We start from the raw sequence: 12,531 nt of genomic DNA, 5'->3' as shown, positions 1-12,531 counted from the left end.
AACTACTTTGAGACTTATGACCCAAGAAATAGAATAGCTAGCACTTAAATAGTGATTTAATATTTGCAAAGCAATTTACAGATATTATCAAATTAGATTCTCACATCCATCATAACAGCTGGATTATTAGCAGACACATTCTACAACAGATGGAGGAAATTGGTTAAGTGATATGTCCAAGTCACATAGCTAGGAAGTGTCAGAGACTGAATTTGAACTGAGGTCTTTTAGTTCCAGAAATAGTACTCTAACCACTGTGCCACATGATAGCCCAAAGAATTCATTACATTAATCAGTGTCTAACAATTATCAAAATGTTTATTTCAGAATGCCTTGTGTCAACAATAACAGGAAATAAGTGAGCATTAATTTCTTGAGGAATGGCTGGTGAAGTTATGGGATACAGATGATATGAATTATTATTGAGAACCAAAAACCAATAGTATTTCAGAGAAAAATTCTTTACATTAATAGGGTTTTAGGCAGTTTGAAATCTAGGGTATCTAACTAAGTTTGTGTTGAAGTAAGAAGTCTTCTCTTTTTAATTCAAGTTTTATCTCCAGCATAATTCCTTGAGTCTTATCCAAAACTTATCCTTGACTGTCAAGGCTTTCCCACAATCCTTGCTTTTACTACCCTTCCTTTCAGTGTGAATATTCTAATATTTCCCTCTAATGCAAAGTAAGTGATGATCTTTGACTAAAGGTCTTCCCACTGAGTTTGTCCCCAGAATGAATTGTCTGATGTCTAACAAACTATATTCTATTGAAACGTTTTTCCTCATTCATTACAGTAATAAGATTTCTATTTATTATGAATTCTTCGATGGGAAATAAGGGATGACTGTTGGCGGAAGGTTTTGCCACATTGGTTGCATTCATAAGGTTTCTCTCCAGTGTGGATTGTCTGATGGACAATAAGAGACGAACGATCTCTAAAAGCCTTGCCACATTCATGACATTCGTGAGGTTTCTCTCCGGTGTGGATTCTCTGATGGAGAACAAGTTTGGAATTGAATCGGAAAGCCTTTCCACACTGATCACATTCATAAGGTTTCTCTCCAGTGTGGATTCTCTTGTGTTCAGCGAGATTGGAGCTTTGTCTGAAGCTCTTTCCACACTGTTTACATTCGTAAGGTTTCTCTCCAGTGTGGATTCTCTGATGTTTTCCAAGACCTGAACTGCATCTGAAAGCCTTTCCACACTGATTACATTCATATGGTTTCTCTCCAGTGTGGATTCTCTGATGTAGAGCAAGACCAGATCTGCATCTGAAAGTTTTTCCACATTCATGACATTCGTGAGGTTTCTCTCCAGTGTGAACTCTCTTATGCAGAGCAAGTTTGGATGTGTTTGTGAAAGCCTTTCCACACTGATTACATTTATAAAGGTTCTCTCCAGTATGGATTTTCTGATGTAAAGCAAGATTGGAGCTCTGTGTGAAAGCTTTTCCACAGTGATTACATTCATAAGGTTTCTCTCCAGTATGGATTCTCTGATGATTAGCAAGACTAGAGCTATGTCTGAAAGTCTTTCCACATTGACTACATTTATAAGGTTTTTCTCCAGTGTGGATTCTTTGATGTTCAACAAGACTAGAATTCTGTCTGAAACTTTTCCCACATTGATTACATTTATAAGGTTTTTCTCCAGTGTGGATTCTTTGATGTTCAACAAGACTAGAACTCTGTCTGAAAGTCTTTCCACACTGATTACATTCATAAGGTTTCTCTCCAGTGTGAATTCTCTGATGTTCAGAAAGATTGGATGTGTTTGTGAAAGATTTTCCACACTGATTACATTTGTAAGGTTTCTCTCCAGTGTGGATCCTCTGATGTAGAGAAAGACTGGAACTTTGTGTGAAAGTCTTTTCACACTGATTACACTCATAAGGTTTCTCTCCAGTGTGGATTCTCTGATGTTCAGCAAGACTAGAACTCTGTCTGAAAGTCTTTCCACAGTGGTTACATTCATAAGGCTTCTCTCCAGTGTGGATTCTCTGATGTAGACCAAGTTTAGAGTTGCATCTGAAACTCTTTCCACATTGATTACATTTATAAGGTTTTTCTCCAGAGTGGATTCTCTGGTGTTGAACAAGACCAGAACTGCATCTAAAAGACTTTTCACATTGATTGCAAGGATAAGGTTTTTCTCCAGTGTGGATTCTCTTATGTCCAGCGAGACTGGACCTCTGCTTAAAAGTCTTTCCACATTGGTTACAAGAATACAGTTCCTGTTCAGTGTGGCTCCTCTGGTGTACAATACAAGAGGAGTTTTCACTGAAAGCTTCATCACATTCAAGACACTCAAGAGTCTGCCTAGTATGAATTTTCTGATGGGAAATAAGAGATGAATTTCTTCTGAAGGTCATTTCACATTGTATACATTTATGTAGCTTTTCACTGGTATGGAATTTTTGATGGTGAGTAAGTGATAACTGTTGCTTAAAGGATTCACCACATTCATTACACCCATAAAGTTTCTTTCTATTGTCAATTTTCTGGTGCTCAGTGAGCTTTGATTTATGACTGACGGCCTTACCTTCATCACAGGTATAAAGCATTTCTTTGGTGTGACTTTTCTGATGTCTCATTAGATCTGAACTCAAACTGAAGATCATGTCACATTCATTACATTGATAAATTTGCACTTTAAGAGGCTTCTCGTGAAACTCTTTAATGCTTTCCTGATAGTTATGATCCTGCAAACAGTCACTCCCCGAGACCCTTTTCTTACAATGAATTAAGACTGAACATTGTCTAATACTCTTTCCATCCAGATCAAATTCACAAAGACTCTCTTGCTTTTTCTTGACTTTGATATCAGAATCACAGATTTCTCTCAAAGTGAAGTCACAATGACTATCATTCATAAATCTTTGCTTTTGAGATTTTCCCACAGAAACAATCAATTCTGAAGAACTCTCCCTCTGGGTCTCTCCATCTGGGAAACAAACAAAAAAGAAACATCCTTATTTATTTTTGGACACATACACATCTACACAAATATATCCTCTTCCTTTCACTGAGTTTGGATATATTTAAAATCCAAATTTGGGTGAATTTTTAAAAACTCTAATGCTTTTCACATCCTGTAGATAAATCCATTGTGCTTCTTAAAAACAAGGATTACCATTCTATACTATTGTATGAAAAATAGTTTCTTTGGATGGGTTTTGTTAAGTTCCTCAATTGTAGGAAGGACCAACATCTCACACTGGAATAGGTTATTGTGGCCAAGGACTAGGCAATGGTCACTGAAGCAATCAGGTCCAGTCACTTAGCAATTATTTTCCTTCTTAATGACTGGATATGCCTCTGTATTATTGTCTTTTAGTGGCTGTGGCGATGTACTTTGGGGGATACCAGAGGTGGACATTGACTAGAGGCCACGCTTTTGGTGTAAGAATGTCTTATTTTATTTCATTATTTATTTATTTGTTTGTTTGTCTATTTTTTTTTGGTAAGGGTGTCTTTAAGAAGCTTTAGCTCTTTGCCCCAGATCCAGATAAGGCACACAGCTCCTAAGTGCCCGAGGCAGGATTTGAACCCAGTTCCATCCAGTGCTCTTAGACACTTAGACAAGTAATCTAGGGCTGAGCTGGGCAACCCTGCCAGGGTCCCTTCTACAGACCCGGTAGGGGGAGGTACAGAAAATCTTGTCTAGAAGTCTCACAGAGGGCCTCCTATTTAGAGTTTCTACAGCAGCCTCCCTACCCCACCAAGGACCCTGGATCTCTGGGGACCTCCCTGAAAAAAGAACCCCACAGGGGGCATCTCCCCCCCAGCCCAAGCTTCCCCCCTCTGCCTTCAGATATCACCGCTTTTCATTGGAGTTTCTTCCTGTTAACCTTTATCTGTTGCATGTTTTAAGATTTATTTGTCTGTTTCTTGTGAGGCAATAGAGTTAAGTGACTTTCCCAGGGCCTTGCAGCTTCGTCTAAGGTCACATTTGAACTCAGATCCTCCCGAAACCAGAACCAGTGCTTTATCCACTCCACTTGTTTCTCTTTATTGATCAGTTCTGATGAATTATTACAGTCCTTTTTTGTAAGTCCTAGCCTAAGCTGTGTGATAGTTTTACCGTTTAGTAATTTTCAGCTTTGCAAATAACTTTTTATTATTTCCAAATCCACAATGTGCAATTTATGGCACATACACTAAATATTCTTATTATTTCATTACCTATCATGGTTATAAGCATATTTTAATTTCCCTGATGATCCCCTTCATTTTCTTTTTTCTGTTCTCATGTCTAAGACACATTATGACTGCCAACTTTGTTTTTTTTAATTCAACTGAGGTACCTATTCTGTCCCATCACTTTTTTAGGACAGCTATTATCTATTTATTGTCTTAAAATTTATCTTTGAATGCTTCTGCTCCCTAATTTTAAAAGATAAACCAAAATCCTCGCAATAAATATTACTTTAAAAAACCCATTTCTTTCTTATCTACAAAAATATTATCTCATGTTGGACTATGAATTTGTCATTCTTCTGTCAGGAAGTGGATGGCAAATCCCATTGCAATCCTTGCCATTTTGTAGCTGATAAATCTTCTATAGCTGGATCATAATAATGGTAAGGGGTCTAGTTATAAATATTTTAAAATGTAAATACATAAAGCTATTTAATATATAACTGTATATTGTGTTAACATATGTAAATATCTAGTGAATGTATTCAAATGAATATGTAAATTAATTTAAATAAATAAATGTAAATATATAAATATTTTCTTCTAGAACAACAAACATATATATAGTTCAAGCCTAATAATTTTCTTTCTGCAGTGATTCCAAAGTCTCATAATTAGGAATGCAATCGTTTCCAAATCCATGCAATGATTACATCAAACTAATCAATTCTGACTAAATCAAATTGTTTCCCAAAAGCAAGGAAGGTCTGAAATTCAAATACAAATTAATTCCTGGAGGATGGTCACAGGAAGGAACACATCATTATTTGCTTTCTGTAATTGCACCAGAGCAGTTCCTCTCATTCCCAGGTTACCTCATAAATCTATCTCACCAGCAGGGTAATCACCAGGTCAAGATATTACAAATATCTGCACAGACATCAGGCTCTTTGAAAACCATTTTGAGTCATCTTGAAACCATCATGAGCCACAACCATTCTACAAAAATAGTCCTCCTCATCAGTTTTTAGAAGATGAAATTGAATTCATGTACAATTATATGAAAAAAATTGCTCTAAATCACTATTTAGAGAAATGCAAATAAAAACAACTGTGAGATAACACCTCACACCTCTCACATTGGCTAAGATGACAGGAAAAGATAACGATAAATGTTGGAGGGGATACAGGAAAACTAGGACACTGATACATTATTGGTGTTACTGTGCATGGATCCAACCATTCTGGAGAACAGTTGGGAACTATGCTCAAAAAGTTATCAAACTGTCCATACCCTTTAATCCAACTGTGTCTTTACTGGCCAAAGAGACCTTAAAGGAGGGAGAGGAACCCACATATGCAAAAATGTTTGTGGCAGCTTTTTGTGTGGTGGCAAAGAACTGGAAACTGAGTGGATGCCCATCAGCGGGAAATGGCTAAATAAGTTACAGCATATGAATATTATGGAATATTATTGTTCTGTAAGAAACGATCAGTGTGGAGAGACCTATAGGAACTGATGCCGAGTGAAATGAGCAGAACCAGATCTTTATACATAGTAACAGCAAAAATGTTTGTTAATCAACTATGAAAGACTTGATTTTTTCTCAGTAGTTTGGTAATCCCAAGCAATTCCAAGAAACTTTGAACAGAAAATACCATCTGCATCCAGAAAAAGAACTAACGAGACTGAATATAAAACACATGCTATGTTTACTTCTTTTTTCTTTTTAATCTCTCCCATGGTTTTTCCCTTTCGCTTTGATTTTTCTCTTCCAACATGATTTATAAAGCAATGTGTGTTAAAAATTGTTTAAAAAATTAGAATTTATGTGGCCTCTCATTATAGACTTACAGCTATTTTCTGATTTGAACTTATCCTCCACTTAAGTTACTATTTTTCAATTAAACAGATTTTCTTCTTTTTTAACATTTATTTAACATAAAAATAATTATTATAAATAAATATTTCATATTTACTAGACTTTATATAAATTATAAATAAATCAAATAAATAACAAAAATTAAAAAATTATGGATAAAACAAACATTCCCATAAGATATTATAACAAAAAAAGGTGATTGCATATGAAACTGCAAATCTACTATCCACAACTTGCCAGCTTCCCCAAAATGGCTACTATCGGACACAAATAGGTAGGTATATACATATGCAAAATTTTACATACTTCTACTTATCTGGTTTTTATTCTGGATACAGATAGCGTCTTTTTTTATATGCCTTTTGTAGTTAATTTGAGTGTTTATAATAGTCAATATAATTTATTCACTCAAAGCCATTCTTAAAAAACAATATTGCTGTTACTACATACAATGTTCACTTGATTCTGTTTATTTTGTCCTTCATTATTTCATGCAAGATTTTCCATGTCTCTCTCAAATCATTGAGCCCATCATTTCTTACAGCACAGTACAATTTCATCATAATCATGTAACATAACAGATTTTTCAAAAGAATTGGTTGACAACAGGAGTCAGTCATTCAAAAAAGTTTTTGTGAGTGTATGGCCTATGTGCCAGTGGTAGAAAGAAGAAAATTAAGTTCCTTAGATAGTTCACTTAAAATAAAAATAAAGAATGAGAAAGAACTCAAAAGTTTAAAAAAAAAAAAAAAGTAAAAAACTGTTTTAAATGTAACTGGGGAAAATATATTAAATAAATAAATTAAGTGTTTAAAAAATAAAATAGTTGAAAAGATGGGGGAGGTGGAACAGAGTATGAATCATATACTCATCAGAACTGGTTCAAAGAGGAAATAACATATACACTCAGTTGGGTATAGAAATCTATTTTACCATGGTACAGGTATAACCTCTATCAGAACGATTGCTCTTTGGGGGAGAGGGAAAGGAAGAAAGATAGGAGAAAAAATGGAAATCAAAATCTTATAAAAGTAAATGGTGAAAATGAATAAATTTTAACATTAAAAATAAAAAAGGAAAAAAAGAAAAGAAATCTCTTATACAGAAGTTTAGGAAAGAAAGGGGATAAGGGAGGGGTGGGGTATAGTAAAAAAGAGGGCAAATTGGGGAGATAAAAGAAGCAAAACAGTTCTGAGCATGGATAGGCTGAAAGGAGAAAGAGTAAAAAGAAAATGGAGGAAAATACAGTTAGCAATCATACATTTCAAAAAAATTGTTACAACAGGTTCTCTGATCAAGATCCCATTTCTCAAAAGAACTGATTCAAATTTATAAGAATAAGGGCCATTCCTCAGTTAGTAAATGCTCAAATGATTTGAACAGCCAGTTTTCAGACAAAGTAATCACTTACCTATAAGTCATATGAAAAAATGCTTTGAATCTCTGTTGATTAGAGAAATGTAAATTAAAACAACTGAGATATAACTATACAGCTATCAGATTGCCTAAGATGACAAAAAAGGAAAATGACATGTTGGAGGGGATGTGGGAAAATTGAGATACTCAGTGCACTATTGGTAAAATGAAATACGGATCCAACTATTTTAAACAATTATGCCCAAAGGGTTATAAAACCATGCATACCCTTTGACCTAGAAATACCATTATTAAAAAACAAAAATGAAAAGTGCCTATATGAATAAAATATTTTAGCAACTCTTTTGTTTTAATTTATTTGTTATTTTATTTTCTCCAGTTCCATGTAAAACCCATTTTAACATTCATTTTTAAAACTTTGAGTTCTAGATTCTTTCCCTTCTTCCCTTCTTACTGCCCCTCCTTGAGAATGCACATGTCTAGTTATGCAAAACATTTCCACGATAGTCATGTAGTGAAAGAAAACAAAGTAAAAAAATCCAACCCCAAACCCTCAAGAAAAATAAAGTTTCAAAAAAAAAAAAAAAAAAAAGCTTCAATCTGCATTAAGGAACCATCAGTTCTTTCTCTGGGTATGGATGTTTTTGTTTTTCAACAAAACTCCTTCAGAGCATTGTATTTTAGCAGCTCTTTTAGTGGTGGAAGCAAAAATTGAGAGGCTGTTCATTAACTGGGAAATGGCTAAACAAGTTGTCAGATGTGACTGTGATGGAATACTGTTGGGCTATAAGAAATCACAAGCAGGATGTTTTCAGAAAAACCTGGAAAGACTTACATGAACTGAGGCAAAGTGGAATGAGCAGAACTAGGAGAAGTTTGTATGTAATAACAGCAATATTATATTATGATCAATAATGAATGACAAAGTCATTCTCAGCAATACAATGATCAAAACAATTCTGAAAGATTCCTGTGGTAAATCCTACCCATTTCCAGAGAAACAAGTGACAGAGTCTGACTGCAGAGAGAGTGTATACTTTTTTAAAAATTTTTTTCCAAGAATTTTTTGTTTTTTTTTCTTTTTTAACAAAACAATAAACACATTTTGCATGATTACATGTGTACACCTCTATGAAATTGCTTGAGTTCTCAATATGAGAGAGGTGGGAGGGGAATGGGAGAAGAGAATTTGAAATTCAAAAAATTTTTAAAAGAAATGTTACAAATTGTTTTCACATTTAATTGGGGAAAGAAAATAAAATATTTAAATTTAACTTTTTAAAAAGAAAAGATTATTTGTAAGTATTGCTTAAATAAAAAAACAAAGCAATATGTGAAGTTGACCTAGTACTTTTATTATTCAATACACAACTTGCCTTTAGGAAGAGAAAAATCAATCTTTTGCACAATACCGAGCAATTCAAGTTGTTCCTTTTATTAACTTTGTGGAGAGCTGAAAAGAACAAATTCCCCAGAACAAAGACTGGATCATGAAGATCAGTAAAAGGGCTTAGGAGGATGGCTCAGGCGGGTCCTTGCTCCAGCTCACAGGCTGCTGAGTGTGGAGAGAATCCCGGAGCCAGGATACCAGGGTGCACAGAAACATAAGCAGCAGAAGCTGGTGGCCACTTCCCCCCAGGGGCAGACTCCGGAGTAGCAGAAGCTCATGTTTCCCCCCCTACCCAGGAGTAGCAAAAGTTTGTGGGCCCTGCCCCCCCCAAGGCCTCAGACAAGGTTCTCCAGCCAAGAAATGACCTCACATTTCAGTGAAACCATCAGACATTCACCAAGAGCTCCTTCAGCCCTCCTCTGCTCCCCCTTTTTCACAGGAGGAGGGGGCCCTCCTGCCCAACAACACAGACAAGCCATTGGGTGTGGGGGGAAAAGAGGGAGAAAAAATGTGGAACGCAGGGTTTGGGGGGAATGCTGAAAACCATCTATGCACATATTATTTAAAAATAAAAAGCTTCAAAACCCCTCAAACCCCAGCGAACCATTCCATACTGTCATTTCCATTTTCTCTCTAATTTTCAGTCTCTCCCTTTCCCCCTTGACTCCCTCCCAACAGCCACAAAGGGACTGTTCTTCCCTGGTCTACCCCATAAACAGTGTCCTGTATCTCTTTCCTTTCATGGCCAAACCCGCAGAGACAGCCATCTACACCTGGGCTCTCTGGCTCCTTTACTTTTACTTTCTACAAAACTGCATTTGACTCCCAACTTTACTGTGCAATTCAAAATGCCTTTCTCCCACATCACCACTGATCTCCCAACTTCTGAACCAAAAGCCTTTTCCCAGGCCCCCTCCCCAATGAGCCCCCCTCCCAAAGGGGATGCCATCACCTCCCCTTCCTCCATTATACCATCCTCTTTCTCCACAATCCATCTCCTGGAAAGTCCTGCTGACCCACCTCTCCCCCCTACAACTCCTTCCCCCCAACATGACCTGTTTCCAGGTTCAGTCCCCCACACCTGCTGGATCTCTCCCCAGGTCAGCTGTCTAATTCCTCCCTTTAACCCTCAGATCCTATTACTGCCCCCCCCACAAGCTCCAGGCTCCCTCACACCTATCAAACCCTCTGGAGGGCCCCTTTCCCTTTTCCAGCTCCTTCCTCTCTTACCCCCCTCCTCACACACTGCAATCTGGTGGCAAAGGCCTCCTTTTTCTTCCTTGCCCAGCACACATTAGCCCCTGTCTCCAGGGCTTGCCCCTCTTGCCTAGAATATCTCTTCAATTCACAGATGGAGAAACTGAGCTCCAGGACTTCCCAAGGTAAGAATGGCAGGTCAGGTCACTCCCTCCCTCACTCACCTGGACAGGAGCTTCTGGGGTCTGCTTGTACCCCTTGCTCAGAACAGGGGATGGAGTATTCTCTGGGAACTGGAAGTCCTAGGCGTGGAGAACAAGAAAGAGATGAGAATGGAGATTCCTAATTAGTTCTTTAGGGAGAGGGAACATGCAAGAAGGGCCCAGGACAGGCTTAGGATTTCTTAAGAAGTTTTCCTGATTTATTATTAAGAATCTTGGTGGGGGGTGGGGAGATCATTTGGAAGCCAATCTGGAATCAAAAATTTCTGTTTTCTGCACTTCCTTCCTAGAAAGATGGGCTGAATCCATAGAGTCCATTGTTTACAAATTAAGAGGAAACCTGTAATGCAAAGGGCAGAGCCTTTGTGCTGGATTCAGGGAGCTCTGAATTCAAATTTGTTTTCAGACATTTCTTAGTTTAGTCACTTAATCTCTTTTTCCCTTAACTGATTTTTATCAGCTGACTCACTGGCTTGTGGTGGATTAAATTAGATAACCTTCCTACAAAAAGCTCTTAGCAGAAGGGATATAATGCTAATTGCCTTCTGTTTCCACCACTAGAATTCTAGGAAGAAAAAACAAGGACACACTTGTCTGTCAGGCTTCTGAGAGTAAGAATAGGAACACATTTATGCTGTTAACAAGAAGAACCTTCCAAAGGTCAGAAGCTATTGGGGACCATGAGGGGTTCCATCCACTAGCAGGGCAGTTTTCAGAGATTTGCCGGCAATATTTACGTTCAGGGACTAGAGCAACTTCTAAGATGACCCCCAAGCTGAGCTTCATCATCATCATTGATGGTCAGATCTTTGTGCTCAGGCTCCCCAGAACCAGGAAGGGACAGCTTCAGGGCAACAAAGGAAAACTCCAGTTTACAGGCCCATGATGCAAAGGCTGTTTTCAGGAAAGCCAGGAGGAGCCTATCTTTCTGACACAGAAAACCAGCCCTTTGGCCTGGCCTTTCTGAGAATTGACCAACACTCCAAGACCTGAACATAAGGGAGGGGACAAAGGTGGTCCCTTAGAAGGGAAGCCCTTACCCAGAGAGAGCAGGTTCTGGGAGGTCTCCAGCATGACCTCCTTGTACAGCTCCTTCTGGGGAGAGTCCAAGAGCACCCATTCCTCTGGGGTGAAGTCCACGGCCACATCCTGGAAGGTCACCAGCTTCTTAACAACCAAAAATCATAGGATTTAGAAAGAGACTTCAGAATTCATCTAGTCCAACCCTCACTAAACTGAAGCACAAAAAGGTTTGCCCAAAGATCATGTCCTTTATGAAGATCAGAGCCTAGAACCATAATCATGAAAATGTAATGTTGAGAATGGCTGTTTATATTTACATTAGGAATAAAATGGAAACCTATGTGACCACAAATTGCTTTTCCCTATAGAATCAGAGAAATTTTGTTAACTATCAGAGAGACAGGACAGTTTCTAGAGAGAGTACCCTCCCTGTGGGAATTGAGTGTGGACTACAACATAGCCTTTTCACTCTTTCTGTTGTTTGCTTGCATTTTGCTTTCTCAGTTTTTTTTTTCCCCTTCTTGATCTGATTTTTCTTATGCAGCAAGATAACTGTATAAATATATATACCTATATTGGATTTAACATATTTAACATGTATTAAATTATCTGACATCTACAGGAGGGGATGGGAAGAAGAAAGGGAAAATTTGGAACACAAGGGTCAGAATTGAAAACTTGCCCATTACATATGTTTTATAAATAAAAAGTTTTAATAAAAAAAAAAAGAAAGAAAGAAAATTTGTACTTCATCAGAACAGGCAAAAGTGATATATTACAAAGAAAATTCCAGGTAAAGTTGGTGAGATGCTAACAGGTACTGTGTATGGGGACAAGGGGGAAGAGGAAGACAGATGGGAGGAGGGGAGTTTCCTGTGATCACAGAAAAGAATGTAAACAAAAAGAAAAGGCCTAGTTTATTTCCTGAGTGACTGAAATAAAGTCTTTTCTAGATGAAAACATGAATAGGGTCCTTAAGACATATTAATCACAATCTGGACACTACAGAGCAGTATGAGACTATTTCCAGTCAAGGAGGAAAGACTTATCAACTTTTTTTTAATAATAGCTTTTTATTTTCAAAATATATGCAAAGATAGTTTTCAACATTCATGCAAAATCTTGTGTTCCAAATTTTTCTCCCTCTCTTCTCCTCCATCCCTATCCCCAAGACAGAAAGTAATCTTCTATGTTAAATATCGGCAATCCTTATCCTTTTATACATATCTCCATAATTATCATGCTGCACACACACACACACACAAAAAATCAGATCAAAAAGGAAAAAAAAATGATTAAGAA

The 12,531-nt window shown here is 37.3% G+C and overlaps 1 protein-coding gene across 3 annotated transcripts in view; it reads right to left on the bottom strand.

Moving 5' to 3' along the window:
• Nucleotides 1-300: 300 nt before the first annotated feature.
• Nucleotides 301-12,531, bottom strand: part of LOC141564991 (uncharacterized) — a 17,903-nt gene continuing 5,672 nt past the window's right edge. For 2 of the 3 annotated variants that reach the window (XM_074307917.1, XM_074307918.1), the window contains exons 3-5: nucleotides 11,247-11,373; nucleotides 10,210-10,287; nucleotides 301-2,942 (exon numbers count right to left, since the gene is read on the bottom strand). In XM_074307917.1, the coding sequence (XP_074164018.1) occupies nucleotides 805-2,942; nucleotides 10,210-10,287; nucleotides 11,247-11,373 (2,343 nt within the window). In that variant the 3' untranslated portion in view covers nucleotides 301-804. The remainder of the gene's footprint in view (nucleotides 2,943-10,209; nucleotides 10,288-11,246; nucleotides 11,374-12,531) is intronic. The other variant, XM_074307919.1, reaches the window with a different exon arrangement.

This window comes from Sminthopsis crassicaudata, chromosome 3, assembly GCF_048593235.1.
Source record: "Sminthopsis crassicaudata isolate SCR6 chromosome 3, ASM4859323v1, whole genome shotgun sequence".
NCBI classification, from domain to species: Eukaryota; Metazoa; Chordata; class Mammalia; order Dasyuromorphia; family Dasyuridae; genus Sminthopsis; species Sminthopsis crassicaudata.
This window is presented reverse-complemented; position numbering and strand designations above follow the sequence as displayed.